General features: G+C 42.5%; 1 protein-coding gene across 6 annotated transcripts in view; it reads left to right on the top strand.

The window, feature by feature from the left end:
- The first annotated feature begins 1102 nt into the window (after nucleotides 1-1102).
- The window catches only part of DDO (D-aspartate oxidase), a 70941-nt gene continuing 48012 nt past the window's right edge, over nucleotides 1103-24031 (top strand). For 5 of the 6 annotated variants that reach the window (XM_033097125.1, XM_033097160.1, XM_033097142.1 and 2 more), the window contains exons 1-4: nucleotides 1103-1232; nucleotides 12133-12612; nucleotides 18888-19005; nucleotides 23377-23908. In XM_033097125.1, the coding sequence (XP_032953016.1) occupies nucleotides 1180-1232; nucleotides 12133-12612; nucleotides 18888-19005; nucleotides 23377-23908 (1183 nt within the window). In that variant the 5' untranslated portion in view covers nucleotides 1103-1179. Of the gene's footprint in view, nucleotides 1233-12132; nucleotides 12613-18887; nucleotides 19006-23376; nucleotides 23909-24031 lie in introns of those variants that run through there. The other variant, XM_033097175.1, reaches the window with a different exon arrangement.

The following is a 24031-nucleotide window of genomic DNA, read 5'->3' as shown; positions in this document are numbered from 1 at the left end:
CAGATGAAAGTTCAGTTTCCTCCCTATCTTTTCCAGGTAACTCTCCCTTTGGTGCTTTGAAGCAACACAGGGTCTTGACTGGTCCCCTGTGGCTCCCACGTTTCCTTTTATGGTCAGCTCTTGGCAAAACTATTGCTTCTTATTCCCACCTACTACCTAGCATTTCCCACCTTAAGTCTCTCTAGTTAGCAGGAATCTACTTAATAAAAAAACCCACTCCAGATTGTTTATTACTTATGGATTAATCAGTCTAGGGGTAATTTGCATTTCAAAAGAAAAGGTCTAGAGAGGATTATTCGATGCAAACATAAGTAAATCTTGAATGGTGTTCTGTTAGGTTCTGTGACAGTAGGTGAGGGAAGTACTTTGGGAGATGGGCTTTCCTCTCTTTTTCAAATCCTATACAAGTTTGTTTTCACAATTCTGCTTAACTCTCCGCCCACGGAGTTCCCTTTGCCCTTTGGTTAATGTAAAACCTTGAACACAGCTCTGCAAAATGCTGCCACTTCTCAGGGTCGTCAGAATCCATTCTCTATGCTGTCTTGTAGACAGACCCGTGTCCTGGCGGTCTAACTGTTGGACTTCTCTGAGAAAGTATTTGTGTTCAAGAGTGGAGTCCAGAAATGTACGTATAAAACCAAGTACTGCGGTAGACTAAAGCATGACATTTCGAGAGCCATGGTTATAAGGTGTGCCATTCTGAAGATCCTAGGTTCTTGTTGCCCCTAGACCGAACCCGAGGCTCTCCGTATTCTCGCCTTGGGCTGGTCGGGCGAACCTTTCCAGAGGCACAGGGGCTTCCCTCCAGAGTGGCGACCACGCGGACGGTGAGTGTCAAGGGTCAGATGGCGGGCTCCCTCACCGACCACAGTGCGCTGGGGAAGAGGCCAGAGGCTGCTCAGCCGGGGGTGGGGGGTCATGGTGGGGGTTTGGAGGGTGGGGGGGAGGCACTGAAGAACAGAGGGAGGAACAAAGTCTGGCCCCTCGAGCATCTCGAGCACTGTCAGGGAGGGACAACAGAAGGCCGGGTCGGCCCCCAGGGGGCGCGGCTGGCGTGGGCAGGGAGGTTCCCCGAGGAACCTCTGCACCCTCTGTGCTGGGCGGGGCTGGGTGCCGGCAACCCCCGGCACTGAGCGAGTTTGGGGCATCCAGCTTCCGAGCGCAGTGCACGACCGCACCATGGGGTCGGGCAATTTGGAGCTGATTTTTGACCGCGTGGGGCACTTTGGCAGGTAGGGAGTTGGAATTGGAGGTGGGGAGGAAGGACAGCCTAGGGGGAGCGGGAGCCACATGGCTGGAGGCGCCGGTGGGGTCTGTTTCTTTCCGTTGCAATGGGGTTCTCGCGCTGCGCTCGCGATCTGAAAACATCTCCACCCCATGTGTCCCAGGGAAGTTGGGACACCCGTGTTCAGACTCCTGACTCTGAGTTTGGCTAGTCCTCTCAAACTCAGGCAGCGGGACCTCCCCATAGCCTGCAGAGGGGCACTGGAGCTTGCTTCGGGAATGGTGGGTGCGGGCCCGCCTGGCGCTCCTGCTGCGGGACTGGTGGGATCTGCAGCACGCCTTGGGTGGGAGCCGGAGTCGGGAGGCCCCGCCGGAGAGGTCAGGTCACACGAATAGAGGAGTGCCTGCTACTGGCCGCGCGTTTCTCTAATCCGCCAAACCCCCTCCTGTCACTTCTGCAGAAGATTCCTGCCCAGCCCCCTGGGGTCTGTCTCAGCGCCTGGCAGGTGTTGCCCTAGGAACAACCGTTAGTCAGAGTTTATTGCCATGTATAAACCAATATGTGCCAAGTACACTGTGCCAGGTGGTTGGTTACGCACAGTGTTTCATTTGATGCCCAGTGGGGATCTTGCAAAGGTGTTTTAATCTTTATTTTGATGATTGTGAAACTGAGGACGGTAGGGCCAAAGACCCACAACTACCTAATGGTGGGACCTAGGTTTAACCTTTGTACACTAGTCATTCTCTTTTCATTTGTTAAATTAATAACAGAATTTTAAAAATTCATTCATTCAATCATTCGTTCGTTGGTTCATTCATTCATTCATTCATTCATTCATGGAGAAAGGCTTCTCCGTCTCATCCTAGCTGTTTTGGAGAGGAAGCTGGGTGAGGTGCCATACAGCATGCTGATCGGATGCTTGGCACTAAGTCTGAATCATGGCCTGCCACTTACCTCCAACGTAATTCTGGGAATGCTGTATCTCACTTTCCTATCCACAAAATGGGAGTCATAATAATACCTGCCTTACCTCCTTCTCCCGGGTCTGTAGTGCAGACATCATGTGGTGCTGCTCTTCAAGGTGGCAAGTTGCACAGATTTTGGTTATGATTCCCAGTGTTTGCAGAAAGGACGCTACTGGAGCAGGTGGAGGAGGAGCAGGAGGCTCCAGCTCTCCCCTGTTTCCTCCTAACACCGGCATTAGTGGATGCTGAGTTTTGCCTCGCTCGGTCATAAACTCTTCGTACATCTTCTCTTCTTTAATCTTCACTGCAGCCCTGTGAGACTGGTAGCATCACTCTCATTTTACACATGAGAAAACTGGGGCTTATGCCTGAATCACAAACCTAGTAATAGCCGAGCAGAATTGGATGTCATTGGATGTCCATTGGCCTCCACAGGTCATGCTCTGTGCCATGATGCTCTCCTGAGCCCAATTAGGTACCAACCCCAGGACTCGGCCAGGCCCTTTATATGTGATCTCATATTTTCCTTCTGGAAGCAGGAGGATAAAAGATCAGCTCTGGGGTTGGATGTCTGAATTCCAATCCTGGCTCTACCATGTCGTGAGTATATGGTCTTGAGCATTTTAACTACCACTTCTGCATCTGTACAATGGGGGTAAGAATAGTACTACAAATGTTTATTATAAGGAGTCCACATGCAGCCTCTCATTTCATCCTCACAGTAACCCTACGAGGATGGTACTGATATCATCCTTTCCCCATGTATTTTGGGATTAACTAAGGTTGTGTTGGCTAAGTGCTGTGTTGGCTAAGGTGTTTGGCTAAGGTGCTATAACAAAAATTTGAGATCCCTCAATTGGAAGTTTGCTCCTCTCCAGTCACTGTCCAGGGCAGGTTCTGTTCCATGGGGTCATCAGGGGACCCAAGTGGGTGACGCAGCTCTGCCATCCACCCATGGGGCTCCCTCTCTGCCTGGGGCAGCTGCTCCCATTGTCGTCACCCACATGGTCAAACGCAGCTCACCATGGTGAAAGAAGGGGAGAATGGATTTTGCAAGACAGCTCTTAGCCAGCCCCAATAATTATTCAGTAAGTTCTTATAAATCATGGCTATTGTTGTCACCTGAGTCTCCATCCTGGTGGGAAGGGTTGATTGTGAAAGCAGCTAGAAGGAAGGAAAGGGGTAACAAGCCAGAGTTTGCAGCAGAAGGTTTGAAAACAGTGTAACAGTAACACAGTCCCCCATATTTCCTCTGGTATTTGCTCTGATTGGTCTCTTTTTTTGTTTAGAAAGTGAGGTTATTGTGCATTGTAAGTCTTTTCTTAAGGAAACCTAGTGAACGTGTTACGTAGAGATCCCTAATTGTCTCTCATTTCTCATTAGTCATTTCTAGGGTGAGAAAGCACTATCCTAATCACCTTTAAAAGAGGAAAGCAGGACACTTAAGAAGAGTTAAAAAGGAGTTCCAGGACTTGTCTTGAAACCATATTGAAGTTTCACAGACTTCACGGCTTTAGCCGCATGTGAGAGGGAACTGAGGAAACAGATTCAGGCATCTGTGTTGGGGGTTCTAAGAACCTGGATCTCTGAGTTGTCCTGGGATAAGGGAAGAGATGGTTTAAAATGTCAGATTTGGACTGTAGATCCTGTGGGTGATTTATATTTATGGATATAGGTAGTGTTTTTCTTTAATATGTGAGCTTTTTTGGCTCTTCTTGTTTAACTTCACTTTATGAACGTGAACATAGCCACTACTTATATGCACCTACAATGTGCCATAGTGCTTTACAAGTATTGAGTCTTTCCATTCCCACAACAACCCATTTTTCAGATGAGGAAACCGAGGCACAACTAGGTTAAGGATCTTGTCCACAGTCCCAGATGGTAAATAGTAGAGTCAAGATTCAAACCTTGGCAGTCTGGCTGTGGAGTCCATGCTCTTAGCCACAGTGGGGTACCACCAGTTCTTTATACAGAATGATATAAGTCTAAGACTGGAAGTAATTTCCTTTAACCCGTCACCCAGATTTCATGGGTCCATTTCCAGGGGGTCCTGGTCATCTTTCTTTTCTTTGCACCTGGGTTTTCTGCCTGTCGTGTCTGTATGATTCTCTTTCCATTTATGTGTCTCTCCAGCTGAGGGCACTGTGTTGTGTTGGATCTGTAAGTCTATTGTGCCAGAGGGGCCTTAGGTTGGGCACGTGGATGACACCTGATGGACAAGAGTCTTTGTGAGGGAGAGAGTGATATGCTAGAATGCTAGACCCCTAAGGAAGTAAGGTTTTGTTGTTGCAAGAAGTTATCGTTGCAAAAGCGAAAGAGAAGTTTAAATTGCAAGAATGCTCAGGATCATTCCAGCACACGGAAAAACTTTTATGTGAACTAGCATGGCTTTTGGGGACTGCTAGGTGGTTTATTATTTCTGGAGTATAGAGTATGAGGGTGTGAGGTAAACTTACAATCACCCCCAAGAGTATTTTTGAATGTCATACTAAGGAGTCTGGGTATTAGGAAGATCATTATGCAGAATGGAAGGTGCGTTGGAGGGGCAGGAGTAGGGCAAGGAGACCAGAGGAGACTCAGGAAGGAGCCCAGGTGGGAGATAATGAGGGTCCGGACCAAGGCAGGAGGGGTGGGAACGGGGGGGACAGGGCCGTTTTAACAGGTGGAATACATGGGACCTCTTGCCCTAAGGCATGAAGGAGAAGTGGGAGGGACCATGGGAGCACCCCACACCATGCCCTGTGCTCCTATTTCTGGTGTGTGTGGTTGATGGTGCCCTAAACTCAGAAACAGTTATGCTCTCGGTGGGGTAGGCTGGGGGCTCGGATATTGAGATCGGTTTGAGACTCTTGAGTGCCTTGTGGGAATTCCAGGTTGGGGCCTCCAGTAGGCATCTGGGGAAATAATGTAGTGTTCAGGCAAGACACCTCCTTGTCAGTAAAGACTGGGTTGCCATCGAGGCTGAAATCCAGCTGGCAGGCACCATGTAGACAGACTGGGCGGGCCTTGGCACCCATTCCGGTCGTGCCTCAGCAGGGGCGTTGCTGAACACTTTTCCCTCTCCCTGAGTTTTGCAGATACAAAACTTTTAAGTTGATATCTTACACATATTCAGAAAAGTACGCACCATAATCTACAACCTGATGAATCATCATAAAGTGAGCACAGCCATGTGACCACCCAGCTCACCCCTTCTCATGCCCTCTCCCTCGCTCTCCCCCAAAACTCACTGCTCTCCTCACACCTAACACCATAGGTTAGTTTTGCCTCATTCTAAACTTTATATAAATGGAGTGAAAAACCACGTACTCTCTCTCTGGCTTCTTTTGTTCAACATTGTGTTTGTAAGACTCACCCATATTGTATGTCACAGTCGTTTGCTGATTTTCCTTGCTGTATAGTAGTCATGACGTGAATATTCCACAGTTTATTCATTTGCTGTCAACAGACATTTAGATTGTCTTCAAGGTGGCCTTTTTATGAATAGGTTCTCGTGTATGTCTTTTGGGGTGCTCGTGCGGACATTTAGTTGGTTGTATACCTAGGAGAGGAATTGCTCTGTCACTGAGTGTGCATGTGGTCAGTCAGCTGCCAAACAGTTTTGCCAAGTGGTTGTAACAAATTACACCCTCACAAGCTGGCTGTGAGAGTTCTAGTTGCTCCATAACAGTTGTTAAATGTTTTAATTATCAAACCTGGTATCAGCACCAGAGAATTTGATTTCCCGGGGCAGTTTCTCATCCTTGTCAGAATCTCATAGGAAACTCATGTGGTGTCCTGAATGCCACCTCACATCTCCTGACCCACAATCACTAGGGGTAGGGCAGAGAAGACAAATCCTAGCTTCAGAGGCCGGCCAGGACGGGTGCTTTGCTGGGAAGTGTGTGTGTGAGCAGAAACTGTGACCGGAGAATTTGGGAATAGCTCTAGCACTGACTGTGGGATTCAGGATGGCGGGGAAGTTGGCAGTCAGCTAGAGAAGCTGGTGGGATCCAAAGACTGGACACCTGGAGGCTCCTGGAAATAGGGCCAGTGGGAGGGGTGGGGGGAACTGGGAGGGCGGGAGGTCATGGTCAGCGAGCAGAATGTGAGCTTTTCAGCGGTGAGGCCACTCCAGGTGCTGAGGCCACTTAGGTACCAAACCCAGATTCCTTCACGGACAAGCAGGTGAACTTCAGACAGACAAAACCTGTCTGCCGTTTGCTGTGGATGTGTCGTAGTTTTCTGAGTTGAAATTTAGGGGGGTGGGAGGGAGTAAAAGAATTCTAAATAGGTGCATTATATGTGATTTATGCTACATTCTCAGTCATGTTCATAAGGAGTGGAATTATTATGGGATGCCTCTTAGGCCCCAAAGAGGATTTGGTTTCAAGAGGACCTGATGCCCAAGTCCATTGCCATGGGACCTGGCGGTGAGAGGCTGACCCACCACAGGCTCCACTGTAATGAGCTGGAGAGGGTGGTTCTCAATCTGTACTAGATCCCCGGAGCTGGCCGTTAGTGAAGAACTCCACACTGCCCTTTCCCTCTGGCATTTCCTAGGCACTATTTGTATTTTTACCATAATGTATGTAACCAGTCTCCTGATGAGGAACATTTAAGTTTCTAACATTGTGCAGTTATACACATGACGTTGAATACTACATTTATAAATTAACTTTGGGAGAGTTGATATCTTTATGATGTTGAATACTGGTTACTTTTACGGAGGTAGAGTTTTATTACTTTCAAGGGCAGATGGTAACACCTATTAGTCTATTATCTGATAGCAAAGTAGAGACACTTAGGTGCTTGGTTTAAAAAAGAGAATTAGTAAATATGAACTGTTTTCTTAAGTAAGATTAGCTTTCCATTTTATGTACATGAGTGATTTGCTAAGCAAAGATGTTTTGATCACTAAATCTCAGGTAGCCCACAAAGTTTGAAGTATGTTGAAATGATTAGATGAGATAATGAATGTGAAAGTGCTTAAACTGTAAAGCGTGGTCCAACATAAGGTGTTAGCAGAATACGTTCAGTGACCAAGACAATGCCGAATAACATGTTACGTACAGCACTGCAACAGGTGTAACCTGGGCAGGAGAAGTGGGGAAATGAGGACCTCTGCTGTGTTAAGAACAGGCCTGTGTAGAGTCTGCTGATAGACCAGAACCACTCGGATAAAATTCTCTAACAGAGCCCTTCTAGCTAGTGATTATTCCAGCAGGCTGGGAAATGCTTCCTGGGAAAATGGCAGGGAAGGAAGAAATACCTCCTAAATGCAGGAGCCTGTTACCTGAGGGCGAGTGCTCTACCATCCACGCCAGGTGCTCACAGGTAGCATAGTGTGTGCAGGCCAAGGGCAGAACCTGACCCTCAGGCTCTGTGGTGATGTCCAGCAGTCAGTGCGTGAGGTGAGGGCTGGTTTGTGTGTCCTGTCCTCCCTCTCCTGCACTGCTAGAAAAAAGACATTTTTTTCCTGCCTGCTTTTTGTTTTGTTTTTCTTCTCTGAACTGGCTGCTGGGGCCAGCACCAGATACAGAGATCAGCTTTGAAACTGTGGCCAGCACCACCAGCTTGTGGGGTCCTGACAGCCCCAGCACTTTAAATGGCTTCCATTTTACTCACTGTTTATCTCCATGAGGTTCTATGAGAAGTGAGGAATGCTGGCAGCATGCCAGCTTGGCAGTCAGCCCTGAGGACTTGGGGAGGTTGCCAAAGGTATACATCGCAGCACCACTTCTGTGACTTTGCCTAGCATTGTCACTTGTGATAGTCTCCAAAGTGGGGTGTGTTCACCTATTAGTGTAGTGGGCAGAGGTGATGCTTTGGAGTTCCATAAAAACACCCATTTTACATATGCGTGTATGTATATAAGTAAATGTATATGTGTGAATTTGTATTTCAACATAACATATTCAGTATTATATGAATATATGCATGTATATATGCTCCTTTTATATGTCTACACACACACATACATTTTTTTTTTTTTTTTACCGGTGGGGAAGCCAGTCAAAATGTTTTTGGATACACTGGCTTCTTGAACACCTGTTTTTCCTAGAGGTATGAGTCCGCATTAACTTCAGCACTGTTCATTTTCAGCCCAATTTCATGACATTCTACGTACACTGCACTATCCACCAGGCTGCGTGCTACAGGAGATACTAAAGTGACTGAACCACAGTTGCTACCCTTATGGGACTTCATTCAACTTTTTATGGGACTTTTTTTTGTTTGTTTGATAGAGAAATATAATAGAAAACATTACCCCTGTATCCTTCAAAAAATCAACATAACTAACAGCAGTACTTCACTTGCATATTGTGGTCAGAGAAGAGAAAGTAATAGGGAGAGAATGAGTGAAAGTGGAGAAGGGGGAAGTAAATAGAAAAGGGAGACCTGAGAGAACCAGGCAGTGAAGGGCTCTGGGGGCATTTAGTGTGGAGGGAAAAAGGAAGAAGTGGAGAGAAGGGAAGGAATAGGCTAGACCAGCAGTTCTCAAATGTGATCTGCAGATCTCTGGGGTCTGCAAAGCCAAGACTATTTTCAGAGTAATACTAACACATTACTTGCCTTCTTTATTCTCATCATCTCATGAAAGTACAATGGAGTTTTCCAGAGACTATGTGATGTGTAACAACAATCATCAAATTGAAGGCAGGCGCAGATATGACAAACTACCTGTCTTCTATCAATCCAAGTTTTCTTTTCCTCATCCACAAATTTATTAAGAAAGGTTTGTCAAAGGATTAACAGGACTTTCATGAACTCCCAGCTTAGTACATTTATTATGTGGTTTGTTTTTTTTTTTAAGATTTAACTTTTTTTTTTTTTTAAAAGATTTTTATTGGGGAAGGGGAACAAGACTTTATTGGGGAACAGTGTGTACTTCCAGGCCTTTTTTTCCAAGTCAAGTTGTTGTCCTTTCAATCTTAGTTGTGGAGGGTGCCGTTCAGCTTCAAGTTGTCCTTTCAGTCTTAGTTGTGGAGGGTGCAGCTCAGCTCCAGGTCCAGTTGCCGTTGCTAGTTGCAGGGGGCACAGCCCACCATCCCTTGTGGGAGTTGAAACCGGCAACCTTGTGGTTGAGAGGATGGGCTCCAACCAACTGAGCCATCCGGGAGGCAGCTCAGCTCAAGGTGCCGTGTTCAATCTTAGTTGCAGGGGTGAAGCCCACCATCCCTTGCGGGACTCGAGGAATTGAACTGGCAACCTTGTGGTTGAGAGCCCACTGGCCCATGTGGGAATCGAACAGGCAGCCTTCGGAATTAGGAGCACGGAGCTCTAACCGCCTGAGCCACCGGGCCGGCCTTGTTATGTTTTTAAACGGACATAGTTTATTTGGCATGATATGTTTCTCAAACACAGGAAATCACTTGTCGGTTGTAGTTATTATCTGTTTGAAATGTGAGCCAGCATTTGTCTATCGAACATCTTATGGAACCAATATGAATCCATATAAATTCCTGGACTATTAGATTTCTGAAATATTAGTGACAAGGTATTAATCCAAGTTTTGAATGTGCCACTCTTCTCACTAATTTTGTTTCGAAAACTATAGCTACATGTTATTGTTATGTTTAAATGGATTAAATTGATGGATATAACCCACATAAAGAAAAGCCCCTTGGGATCCTCAAAATTTTTAATAATGTAAAGGCTCCTGAGACCAGAAAGTTTAAGAACTGCTGTGCTGAGGGATGGTCAGAAGCACCTTCCAGTGAGAGGGAGCAGGTGGCTGGGCAGGTCTGAAAATAAGAAGGAAGACAAAGATCACACGTGTCCATAGTGTAATTTTGCCTCAGTGTGACCTGACAGGACCTATTTCCTACTTCTGTGATAATGGTTGTATAGTAATGTTCTTCACTGTCTGAACTGATTCTGTTTTAAATCTAAATAGTGAAATCAACTGCCCACAGGGGCTGTTCTGACTCTTAATTCCAGGGGTTTGAAGTTTGTGGGGCAGTCCAAATTTTATGTATTTTACCCTGTTGTCCCATGTGCACAGTTGTCCTTGTGAGACAAATTTTATTTCAGAAAATGTGTCACTGTTGGCTTGAGTCTATAAATTTGGAGACCCTATATTTATTTTTAAACTTTTGAATAATCTTTTAAGTTTTGAATCATTTTTAGTTTACAGAAAAATTGCATAGATAGTACAGAGAGTTCCTACATGCATCTCACCCAGTTTCCCCGTTGTTAACATCTGAGGTGACCATGACATGTTTGTTAAAACCAAGAAACTGACATTAGTATATTAAGTAAATTCTAGACTTTCATATAGATTTCAATAGTTTTTCCACGAAGGTCCTCTTCCTATTCTCGGATCCCCATCCTGGGGATCACTTTGCATTTCGTTGTCTTGTCTCCCATTGTGCTCTGGTCTGTAACACTTCTCAGTCTTTCCTTGTTTTTTTTTTTTATTATTATTATTTTTAATGACCTTGGCAGTCTTCAGGAGCATTAGCCAGGCAGCCTGTAGAATGTCCCCCAATCTGGGATTATTTGTTGTTTTTCTCGTGATTAGACCAGGGTTTTGGTTTGGGGAACAAAGGCCATAGAGGTGAAATGCCTGCTCTTCATATCATACGAGGGGTGCACGATATCCACACAACATCATGGGGGGTGTTAACCTGCAACATTTGGTTAAGATGGTGTTTGCCAGATTGCCCACTGTAAAGTTACTGTTTTTTTCCTTTTCCTACTATATTCTTGGGAAACAAGCCACTAAGTCTAGCCCACCTTCAAGGCGTGAAGAGTGGGAATTAAGCTCCATCTCCTGTAGAGGGGGAATAGTTACAGATATTAGTTGGAACTTTATTGTAAGAAAGATTTGTCTCTTCCCTCCTTTTTATTTATTTGTTCAATCATTTATTTACATTAGTGTGGTGTATTTGTCAGGATTCTCCAGAGAAACAGAAGCAATAGGATATATAAATATATGTATATATTTTTATAGATATAGATGTGCATGTATATATAGATATAGATAAGAGGAAATTTATTATAGGAATTGATTCGCATGATTCTGGAATCTCACCATGTGCCATCCGCAAGCTGGAGACCCAGGAAAGCCAGTGGTGTAATTTAGTCTGGGTCCAGAGGCCTGAGACTCAAAGGGCTGATGGTGTAAGTCCCAGTCTGAAAGTCCAAGAACCGGGAGCACCAATATCCAAGGACAGGAGAAGATGGATGTCAGCGCCCAAGCAGAGAGAGTGAATTTGTCCTTCCTCCACCTTTTTGCTCTGTTCAGGCCCTCAACAATTACATGATGCCCAACCTCATTGGTGCGGGCAATCTTCTTCACTCAGTCTGGTTCAAATGTTAATCTCCAGAAACACCCTCACAGACACACCCAGAAATAATGTTTTACCAGCTATCTTGGCATCTGTTAGCCCACTCAAATTGACACATAAACTTAACCGTCACAATGTGGACTCATGTTTATTTTATACTTCGGGGTGTACTATGCTGTTTATTTTGTTGCTCAAATTATTTCAGTGTAGCCACCTGGAGCTCGTTCAGATTGGTTCCTGTGTGCCTTTAATATGCCTCTATCTATTTATATTTTGAGCACTTCCTTACTTTCTGAAATTACAAGATGTTCCAGGCATATTTTGTATACTCCCTCTCCTGGTCTTAGAATCAGCCATTTTTTTTCTGGTTCCTTTTAACGGGGCGTAGTATTTAGAAATCAAGATCAGGGCACTGGGTGTGCTTGTTGCTATTGGGATGTTATTGCTTCTAAGCCCTCTCAAAATAGAGCTATGTAATGTATATTATATATGTTATATATTATATGTTATATAATATATATGTATATATACTAAACTGTGCATCCAAACATTTATTTCTGTGTTTACCATCTGTATGTATGTATAAAGCTAAACATGATAGAGACCCTTCATATTTGCTTATGTATAGGCCAGATATAACAACTTGCTTTTCTTCTCTTTCCAGATACCAGATATTTATCTATTTTACATGTGCCTTCCAGAACATATCTTGTGGTATCCACTACTTGGCTTCTGTGTTTATGACCATGTTCCCCAAGCATACCTGCAGGCCCCCAGGCAACGTGAGTCAGATTCTTTTCCACAATACCTCTTTGTGGAGGTTGGACGACATCTGGACCCTGTTTCCCACTGGCCGTGAGGATTACGTTGTAGTGCAGCTAGAGGATGGTGAGGTCTGGGAGCTCACAAGATGTTACAGGTTCCGGAGGGATAACAAGTCGAGTTTGAACTATGATTATAATGGCCATAAGAGTGGCTTTTCTTGCTTGGATGGCTTCATCTATGACAAGAGCAAATGGGAAAACACCGTCGTGACTCAATGGGACTTGGTCTGTAACCGAGAATGGTTTGCAAAGCTGATCCAGCCCACGTTTATGTTTGGAGTACTGCTGGGAGCACTGGTTTTTGGCTACCTTTCTGACAGGTAAAATGAAATATTTAGGATTGTTGCATCAGTGTAGGGTTCATTTTTCTGTCTGATTTTCTTAGGGGACAGGAAATTATGTTCAAAACTGTAGTCATTTTCATGATTAAATGCCTACCTGTTTCCTGATCTGTTAAATACCAGACACAAAATAACATAGTGGTAAGAGGATAGGTTCTGAAGACAATCGGCCTGTGTTTAAATCCTGGTTCTACTTATTAGCTATGGACCCTGGGCAAATTGCCTAACCTGTGTTTTGGAATCTTGTTTATAAGCTGGCGATTACAACAATATCACTCACCTCAAAGGGTTATTGTGAAATTAGTACAGAAAACGTACCTTGGACATATAACTACTCAACAGATACTGGTTATTACTTTGAATGTATGTGTATATATATATATATATATATATATATATATATATATTTTTGTTGTTGTTGTTGTTGTTGTTAAGTAGACTTGCTTTTAAGAGGTATAGCCCAGCAGCAATAGGCAGCAGAAGCAGACTTCTGCGCAAAGACTTAAATACTGGAATTACCAGGCACAGATAATAAAGTAACTACCATGCTTCCCTGAAAATAAGACCTAGCCAGACAATCAGCTTTAATGGGTCTTTTGGAGCAAAAATTAATATAAGACCCGGTATTGTATTATTATATTATATTATGTTATAACAATCCAATCTTATTATATTATAGTAAAATAAGACCGGGTCTTATATTAATTTTTGCTCCAAAAGACACAGTAGAGCTGATTGTCCGGCTAGGTCTTATTTTCGGGGAAACAGGGTATATTTACTATTCTTAAAGAAATGCAAGACAAGTTTTAAAGCATTGATAAAAGTCTGGAAATAGTATTTTAAAATGACATAAGATTGAAGAATAACTACCTAGAACATCTAGAAATTAAAAAAAAAAAGTGACTAACAAACTTCCTGGGTACTTTTATTAGAGTATTATATATAGTTAAAAAAAGAATTAGTGAAATGGGTGATAGCTCAGAAAAAAAAAAAAAACTCAGAGAGACAAAGAGTTGGAAAATATGACAGACTGAAATTCATGGAGGCAGAGGGATAACGTCTGGAACATATTTAATATTAGAAACTAATCAATGGAAGTTACCATGTTAACAAATTAGAGGACAAAATTCATATTGCCAATGCAATAAATACAGGAAAAGCATTTGATAAATTTCAAAATCCATTTATGATAAAAACTAAAAATAGGAGAATGTCCTTAACCTGATACTGGGTATCTATACAAAGAGCTACCATGAACATCTTAATTGCGAGAAGTAAAATCTTTTCCTTTGAGATCAGGAACAGAGAAGGATGTGTGAAATCCCACTTCCACTTAGTATTGTACTGGAGATTCTAGCCAGTGCTATAAAGCAAAACAGAAAGGGAGAAGGAGAGGAAGGGAGAAAGCCATGGGGGGGAGGAGAGAGAGAGAGAGAATATGTGCTTTACATAAAACTAAAAGATCAGGATCCAGAATAGTGAAAGGATGTTTATATCAATAGGAAACAGACAGACAAAATGAGAAAAAGATTTGAAGTCACTTCATAAAAGAGAAAATCCAAGTGGTTAATAAAAAGATGAAAAGGGTGTCAGTGATATATAATCGTACCATTTATGTTTGACAAGTAGTCAAAAGTAAAAAAGTCTTGTGATACCTAGTGTTGGTGAGGATGTGGAGTGTTAGGACCTCTCACCCTGCTGGTGTGAGTGCAAACTGAGAATGCAAATCAGGAAAACTTTGAAGAGAGGTTTAGCTTATATAGAAACGTTGGTGATATGGACAGCCCACAGGTTCTAGGGCACGTACCCTGCAGATGCTCTTCACGTGCCCACATGGGTACAAGCATGAGACTGTTCCTAACAGCTGGGCACTGCAAACAACCCAAACGTCCTTCGATCACATCATAGACACATGTATTACAGTATATTCTTGCAGAGGGCTATGTGGCCATGAAGTGAATCAACCACAGCAATACAAAACAACAGAAATGAATCTCCAGAAGTAATGTTGAGTGAAAGAAGCAAGTCATAAAATAATACCTATGGTACTGTCCTATTATAGAATGTTGAAAAACTAGCAAGAGTAACCTATATTGTTTAGGGTTACTGATAAAAGTGGTGAAATGGAATGAAAAGCAAGGAATTGATTATTGCCTAAATTAGGGTAATGGTCCCTCCTAGAAGGGGGCAAGTGGTTTGCAATCACAAAGGGAGGTATGAGAAGCTACTAGGAGGCTGGCAATGATCTCGTTCTTACTTTGGGTTGTGATTTCATAGGTGTTTGAGTCTTTCTTCTTCCCTAAATTGTACATATACATTTTTATGTATTCTTACATATGTGTGACATATTATAATAAAAAAGCAAAGAAATAAAATCTGATCCCATCCTTATGGAGCTAACAGTGGAGACAGACTTTGAAACAGATAATTTCAATGAGACGTGGTAAATGTTTTTAAACTAATAACACCTCACATGTATAGATAATTTACTATGCACTCAGAACTATTCCACATGTCTTGTGTATTATCTCATTTAATTATTTAAAGAAGTCTGTGAGGTTGGCATTATTGGTCCTATTTTAATGGTGAGGGAAAGGAAGCACAGAGAGTTCATTTGGAAAGTAATTGGAGGACCTAGGATTTGAACCCATGTCTCTATACCTAACTATAACATCACATTGTCTCTTAATTTCTGCCATGAGACCCCAGAGGATCGTCACAAAAGGCTTCACATTTGACTTGGGTTTAAAAGCTCAATGAAGAAACCTTTCCAAGAGGAAGGGACAACTTCGTGTCATGAGAGAGCCTGGCACGTTCGGGAATGGTGGGAACGTCATTTTGGTAGACGTGTAGGATGGATAAAGGTGTGGGGAGCCATAATTTCTTGTTATTCTGAAGCCTTGCAGACTGGCTCAGTTTATGATTAACTTGTTTCAGCTCCTAAGGCATTATCTCTGCCTGCACCTGGAGGGTGCTTACAAGCTGCTGAGGAATGAGGTGGGAGTGGCCGGTTCCCGGACACAGAGGACTGATTATCAGGATAATTGGTGGGCTTTGTCATGAGATAATGACTTTGGGAAAGTTTCAAGGATTTTGTAGTTTATATGTAAAAGTCATAAATTTACTCTTAATGAGATAATGCACACTCGTGATTGTTAAGCTGCACGTACACAGATGGTATAAATTGGTGAAGGAAAGTATCACTTCACTTCAGCATCACTGAAGACCGGCCGCATCATCATTTGTGTGAGTGTCTTTTTTCATTCCCACTCCCCCATTCAGGTACTGTTCGATTTGTGGCGGCTGGCACGCCACATAAAGGAAACAACAAGAGATTAAACCACGATTCGGATTGTTTTCTTTTCAGAAAGTGTGTGGGGTGTCCTGGTGTGACGTTAGGGGGACTGGTTGGGAGACTGTTGGGATGAATGATGTAAGAAATGGTGAAGCTTTGAATATAAGCAGAAATGGGGGGGAAAGATGGAGATGGATACATTTTGGGGAGGCATTTTTAAACTGACATAATTCGGTGACTAATATGCAGGAGGGAGAGGAGTTGGGGGAAGAAGGCATTTAGGTTTAGGACCCTGGAGGGCAGGTGATGTAACCAATTCAGGAAACACTAGGGAGAGAGCCACTTTAGAAGAGAGGAAAACACGTATGGATGTTTTCCAGTGAACATGTGCTGTCCCTGGATTAAGAAAAAAAAGGGAAAATCAAAATTAATGCCAGCAACAGCAACAACAACAGAAGATTGCCGCTCTGCAAGACATTCCAACAGGGACGAGCAACTAGAGCCAGAAGGCATGTGGGCACTTAATAGCACATATTCAGGAGTCAGAGCCAGGGAAGGAGATGACATCACAAGGGCAGAGAGTAGGCAGTGGAGGACATTAGGAAATGCCAGCACTGAAGCAGGTGGGCCACCAGGGAGGTACGAGTCACACCTGGAGAGTGAGGTTCTGCAAGCCGAGGGAGAGCAGAGCCCCGAGGGAGAGCAGGCAGTCAGGTGGCCCTAGAGAAGGCAGGCGCAAAAGGACCGGGAGAGGCAACTCGGAGGTCCCTGGTGGCTGCAAAGCGACCTCAGAAAAGTCCTTTGCAACCTGGTGGTCATTGGCGGAGGAACTGTAGGAGGTGAGGAAGTACATATCCCCTTCTGATAAGTCTGTCAGTGGAGGAAATGCAAGATACAAGGTGGCTAAAGGAGTGATGGAGTCCCGAGAAGGTTCTTGTCTTTGGTTGGAAGAGATTTAAACTGAAAGGAAGGAGTCAGAGGAGAGGGAAAGGTAGAGGAAAAAGAAGTAATTGATAGAATAACGTCTCAGAGGAGGGGGGAAGAGGCATGGGCCACTGCAAAGTTTGCAACATGGAGCTTGGAGAGAAAAAGTTGTCAGTCTTCAGAGAAGTGGAGGGAAGAGGAGGCTGAATGCAGAAGCAGGTTGTGTTGTGCCAAGTGGGCAGAACAGGAAGCTGTGGGGGTCCGTCTTTGATGGTCTGTGTTCCCTGTAGGAGATGGCTGTCATCTGCTGTGAGTGAACACACTGTAGGTGGTAGAGGGCATTGATGAGGGATGGGTAAGAAAATAGTTTTAAATGGCATTCAAGGCTCAAATGAGATTGGGGAACATTCATGTGTAGGACCAACAATCCCCACTAGTGTGTGTGAGAGCAGAGAAGGCTGAGGGCGTGAAGATGACAGTTTCCTTTTTGCTTGTGTATCCTCTGCTGTGCCGGGCAAGCCTGTTGGTTGGAATCTCAGGACTATATTCTTTTGCCTTAAAACTATCTGTCAGAGACAAATCAGAGGGAGAAAATATTTGCAAGTCACTCATCTAATAAGGGTCTAGTATTCAGAATCTATAAAGAACTCTTACAACTCAACAACAAAAAAACAACCCAATTTAAAAACGGGCAAAAGATTTAGATAGGTATTTTTCTAAAGAATATATACAAATGTTCAATAAGCACATATAAAAATGCTCAACATCATTGATCATTAGAGAAATGTAAATCAAAACCACAATGAGATACCCCTGCACACTCACTAGGAGGGCTATAAAAAAGACAGACAATAACAAGTGCTGTGGAGGATGTGGAGAAATTCGTACCTTCATACCCTGTTGTTGGCATTGTAAAAACGGGGCAGCCACCTTGGAAAACAGTTTTTCAGTTCCTCAAAAAGTTAAAACGTAGAGTTATATGACCCAGCAATTTCACTGCTCGGTGTATACCCAAGAGAACTGAAACATAAGTTCACAGAAAATCTTGCTCAGGAACGTTCATGGCAGCATTATTCATAATCAAAAAGTGGAAACAATCCAAATGTCCATCAACGGACGAATAGATAAACAAAGTGTGGTATATTCATACAATGGAATGTAAGTCAGTCATAAAAAGGAATGAAGTACTGATACATGCTACAACATGGATGAGCCTTGAAAACATTACGCTATGTGAAAGAAGCCAGGCACAAAAGGTCGTGTATTACGTGACTCCATTTATATAAAATGTCCTGAATAGGCAACTCTATAGAGACAGAGTGTAGATGAATGGTTGTCAAGGGCTGGAGGGAGCAGAGAATGAGGAATCATGACTCCTGGATGCAGAGTGTTTCTTTTTGAAGTGATGAAAATGTCCTGGAATTAAATGGTGATGAAAGTTGCACAACTCTGTGACTTCACTAAAAGTCACTGAATTGTATACTTTAAAAAGTTGACTTTTATGCCATGTGAATTATATCTCAGTTTTTAGCAATATAATGTATTTGTTTTTTAGACAAAGAAATACCATTTCCAGTAATAAAAATATAGGGCAAGTAAGCTACTTATTCTAGGAGCAGAATGTAGCAAGACCTCTGTTTTTAGAGGGGCTTAGCAAGAGCGCCTCACCGGTGGTGGGCAGAGCCAGCCCTATAGGGAAGATGATCCAACAGGTCAGAGAGTAGAAGTCCTGGGAGGGAAAGGACAAATTCTCCGGCCTCTTTCCCAAAATCCCAGGTTAGGAGGTCTTCTGGGGATCACCCAGAGTCATCATATATATATGTCAGCAGCTAAGGTAGAGGCCGCTTCACTGAAAGACTGGCTGGCCTCTTCAAGAAATCATGTGTTGTGATTTGCCCAAAATGAATGAAACACAGCAATCAAATACATAAGCTATTAAAAATGTAGGTAACACTCATGTTTCCTGAATTGGGGTGGATGTTTAAATCGTTACAACTATACCTTGCTTCTTCCACTGTTAATTCTTCTTTTTCAGGGTAGGAAGACGACCGGTCCTGTGGTCCACAAGCATTGGCATGCATGTGTTTGGCATAGCAGTGGCGTTCACATCTGATTACTACAGCTTCTTGCTCACACGCTTTCTTCTTGCTATTGTGAGTTGGGGTTTTTGTTTTTCCTTTTTTTTTTCCTTATCTCTTTAATTCTACAGCAGTAGTTTCCCATTAAACCTTCACTCCTTTAGATTTGCTCATTTAGAATCTAGGGAGAGAGATGAAGGATTAACCTTTGTTCACTCCCCTGCAGAAGTTTTTCTGCAGAATATTAATACCCTCTGTTTAGAATGGAACTGATTAAAATGAAAAATTGGTGCTTACTAGGCAGAAACTTTTTGTTTGACTCTCCCTTGCACGTGATCCACATGACACAATTCCTTTATTTCTGAGCAATTAATCATATTGGTCTAGTTCGGCCCTGTACTCATATATGAGCCAAACAGATGGTTAAGGTGCATTGTTAAGAAAGTCATTTGTATAATGTGCCGTAAGAATGAAAACAAGAAGGCAATAGGCCTTCTGTTATGAGGAACAGGGGAGTGTAGTGGAAAGGGCATGAGTTTGAATACAGCTTTGTCATATATAGGCTTCTTAGCTGTGTGACCTTGGGAAAACATGTCATCCTCTTTGAGCCTTAGTTTCTAAACTGTAAACTGTAGAAAATAATACCTGCATCGTGGGGTTGTTACCACAATTCAGTGAAATTCAAGTAAACAACTGCGGTACAGCAGCTGGCACGTAGTTAGGCACTTCGTACAATGGTGACTGTTCCTGGAAATGGACCCGTGAGTGAGGATGTTGCTTCCACACTTAGTGAGGCTGTCACACAGGTTCCAAACTACCAAACAGCAGCAGCAGCGATTCCATTTGAAGGGCACTGATCAAGAATAATGGAGTAAAGTTTTTATCTGCGGGAAGAGCTTGTGATCTTGCTAAGCATAGAGAAGGGTAGGCATTCCCTCTCACCAGGATGGATGATCGAAGGGTCAAGAGAGAAGCCAAAGACTATAATCTCATAGGAGAGGTCACTGTACTTCCTCAGAGAGCAAGGTGGTTTTGTTTTGGAGTTTTCTCTGATGCTGGAAATAGCTTCTAGGAAGCCACACAGATGACCAAGGATAAAAAAGAAAAAAAAATCAGGAGAATTGAAGATGTTGCCCCTTAAAAAAAGAAAGTAAATATATGTATATATTTATTTAGGAATGTAAGGCATTTTTAATACAAAAGATAATAGCCAGCAGTTTTATCTCCGCTGAGGACAGAATAAGAGGAAATGGCTCTGTAACTGCAGAGTGAGATTTGCAAAGAGACCTTCTGGTGGGAATGATAGCTCAACAGAAGCACAGGTATCAAGAGAGTGTGGATGTCTGCTTTTGGAAGACTTCAGAGGATAATTCTGAAAATACCTGTTTCAGTCCTGCAAAATACGATGTGTTGGTTTCCAGAGCCAAGAAAATGAGGCAGCCACCCATAGAATACAAAATGTGGCCTTAATTTTCTGTGGCTCTTTCCTTTGATTTTCATGGGAAATGTACTTGTGGTAGAATTCTGAGTAGAGAAGATGCAGGCAGATTTATGTACTCAGCACATTTATTGATCTCCCTACAGAATGAAATGCTAAGTAAACCAGACCAGGCTGTTTCAATAACCCTACCGTGCAGTGGGGAAGGCAAGATTTTGATGGGCTGTCTGAAGAAGAAATACATACAATGTTGACAATGGAAGCACAACAGTGGCTGAGTTTCCCTGGTGGCGTGAGTGGGTGGGGAGTCTGGAGCATTAGGGGCTTTTTAGTCCTCAGGGATGGGTGACAGAAGAACAGAGGGAGCAGCAAGTGAGAAGGCCCTTAGATGAGAAGGAATCAAAGGTCCAGGTGTCTGGAGAATGGAGAGGAGGTGAAATACATTGATGGCGCTCAACGGGAGAGGGATGATTGGGCAGAGCCTTGTAGGATGGTAGAGTTTGCTTGATGTCCTAAAGGCAGTGGAAATCCACTGAAGGGGTTCAGGCTAGGTGAAGTAGTCATTCTGGCTGCCGTGTGGGGGTGGGGTCAGGGTAGATGACAGGAACCGAGTGTTATCAGTGGTGACAGTAGTGAAGGGATCAAGGAGTCTTTTGGAATTATTTAGGTAGTTGTATGGATTGTCTGAACCCAGTGACAGAAGTAACCAGTAGGAAGTGAGGGTGGACTCAGAAGGAATTAGCATTGAAAAAAAACGTGTTGGAGACTGGTAAAAGTGTTACAGCTCAACTTAATGGAGAATTTGTAGTATGTGAAGGCTATCATAGTCTTTCTTTGTTTGCCATAACAGCATACATTCACCAAACTAGATTCTTGGATATAGGAGTTCTCATTATCAAGGTTCATTATCTAAGTCGTACAATTACAAGACTTCAGGGAAATAAAAGCTATTGTCACAAACATGTTAAACTCACTATTGATATAGTAGTTCCTATCAAGCACCTCCTTGCTTACTACAAATGTCAGTCCTCTCATCACAAGAACTTCCTTGTTGGGCCAGTGTCTTTGTGACTCTCTGATGCAAGGCGAAATCTTACAAGAGATGCTTGATTACAAAACGTCTTTGAAAGCAGTGAGGGAAAACTGCCTGAATCATACATAAATCTCTTGACCAGTTGTGATCTGGCAGAAATATACCATTTAACTTTTGCAGAAACTTACGTTCTCAATGATAATGACATGATGAGCCTTCAAAAGGGTATAATTCAAATATCAAAAGATTAAGGCCTTTGGGGAAATCAGTGGTACTCTAGAATAATTTTGCAAAAATTAACTTCATGATTTGTGTTATAAAAGTCAAGTGTGAAATAATTTTGCAGAGAAGATTTTAATCCTTTCACCCCCGCCCACCCATAAAAAAGTTCTTCATTTGATTCATTCTTTGTTTATTCCAAGAATGATCACACATTGCTATTATAATCTTAATTTTGTTCAATTAAAGATAGGCCTATTTTCAAAATAGAGGATCCCCCCATTTTTTTTATTGTGGTAAAATACACACAACGTAAAATTTACCATCTTAACTCTTTTGAACTATAGAGTTCAGTGATGTTAGGTACATTCATATTGTTGTGCAACCATCACCATCATTCATTTCCAGAACTCTCTCATCTTGTAAAACTGAAACTCTGTACTCATTAAACAATAACACCCCATTCTCTCTCTAGCAACTGCCATTCTACTTTCTGTCTCTACGAATTTGACTTCTCTAGGTACCTCATATAAATGCAATCATACAATATTTGTCTTTTTGCGATTGGCTTATTTCACTTAGCATAATGTTCTCAAAGTTTATGCGTGTAGCATATGTCAGAATATCCTTCCTCTTTCCTGTTTAAGGCTGAATAATATTTAAGGCTGAATAATATTGTATGTCTATACCACATTTTGCTTATCTAGTCATCCGTCAATGGGAGCTTGGGTTGTTTCCACATTTTAGCTGCTGTGAATAACCTTGCTGTTATGAACATGGACGTACAAATATTTCTTTGAGACCTTGCTTTCTATTCTTTTGGGTATATACTGGATCATATGCTAATTCTATTTGTAATGTTTTGAGGAATTCTATATTGTTTTCCTTAGTGGCTGCACCATTTTGCATTCCCATGAACAATGCTCAAGGGTTCCAATTTCTCCACATCCTTGCCAACACTTATTTTCTGTCTTTCTGATAGCCATCCTAATGGCTCTGAGATGGTATCACATTGTGATTTTGATTTGCATTTCCCTAACGATCAGTGATGTCAAGCATCTTCTCAGGCGCTTATTGGCCATTCGTGTATCTTCTTTGGAGAAATCCAAATTCTTTGCTCATTTTTGAATTGGATTGTTTGTTGAGTTTTAAGAGCTCTCTATATATTCTGGATAATAATCTCTTATCAGATACGTGATTTGCAAATGCCTCATTCCGTAGATTGCCTTTTCACTCGTGATAGTGGGTGAGTGTCCTTTGATGCACAGAAGTTTTAAATTTTTGTGAAGTCCAATTTGTCTATTTTTTCTTTGTTGACTGTCAAAATAAAGCTTTCATCAAATCTTTCTTTTTCCCACTAGTTACCATAATTTTTTGTCCCTGTTTAAAATTTAGGATTTAATAATAAGGACCTGCTGCATACAGATAACTTGATATGCACAGAAAGAACTGAGAAATAAGTTCACACTACAAAGGAATATTTAAATGAAACAAAAGGCAGTGTTTAACATTTATTCATATATAACCTCTCAAGTTTTGCCATTGGGGGTGGAGAGGGTGGGGGGAGATGAAAGGACCTATTTAAAGAAGAAGGATGGATTGGATTAAATGCGCTTTTATAAATGTGATCTGGGTTTCAGAAAACAATGCTTTGTCATTTTCTTTCTTGCCTATGTGTGATTTACGGAGATCAGACCTCTGAGTAGTTATAAACGTGACCTTAAATCTGGACTACCCTCCCTCCTTTATTTTTCAGGTTGCAAGTGGCTATCTTGTGGTGGTGTTTGTCTATGTGACAGAATTTATTGGCATGAAGGCTCGGACGTGGGCATCCATCCAAATACATTCGTTTTTTGCAATTGGAACAATGGTGGTGGCTTTGACAGGCTATCTGTTCAGGACTTGGTGGATCTATCAGATAATCCTCTCCACAGTGACTCTCCCCTTTGTCTTGTGCTGTTGGATGATACCGGAGACACCCTTTTGGCTTCTCTCAGAAGGAAGATACGAAGAAGCACAAATCGTAGTTGATAAGATGGCCAAGTGGAATAGGACTAGCACCTGTGAGCTGTCAGCACTTTTGTCACTGGATCTGTATGGTGCTGTTGGTGATAAGCCTTCTGAAGTTAAGAAGTACAACCTCTTAGATCTGTTTTATGACTGGAAGATTGGAACAAGGACACTTATTGTTTGGCTGGTTTGGTTCACGGGGTGTTTGGGATTCTATTGCTTCTCTTTGAATTCTGTTAATTTAGGAGGCAATGAATATTTAAACCTCTTTCTCATGGGTAAGTAGTTCAATTATATTTTAGTGTAACAATGAAGTGAAATTTCTGCCTTGTTTTTCTTTTCTTTTCTTTTTTTCTACCAGGAACAATACTAGTGTCATTAGACTGTAACACATGCATACA

Source organism: Rhinolophus ferrumequinum, chromosome 3 (genome assembly GCF_004115265.2).
Source record: "Rhinolophus ferrumequinum isolate MPI-CBG mRhiFer1 chromosome 3, mRhiFer1_v1.p, whole genome shotgun sequence".
Taxonomy (NCBI): Eukaryota; Metazoa; Chordata; class Mammalia; order Chiroptera; family Rhinolophidae; genus Rhinolophus; species Rhinolophus ferrumequinum.
This window is presented reverse-complemented; position numbering and strand designations above follow the sequence as displayed.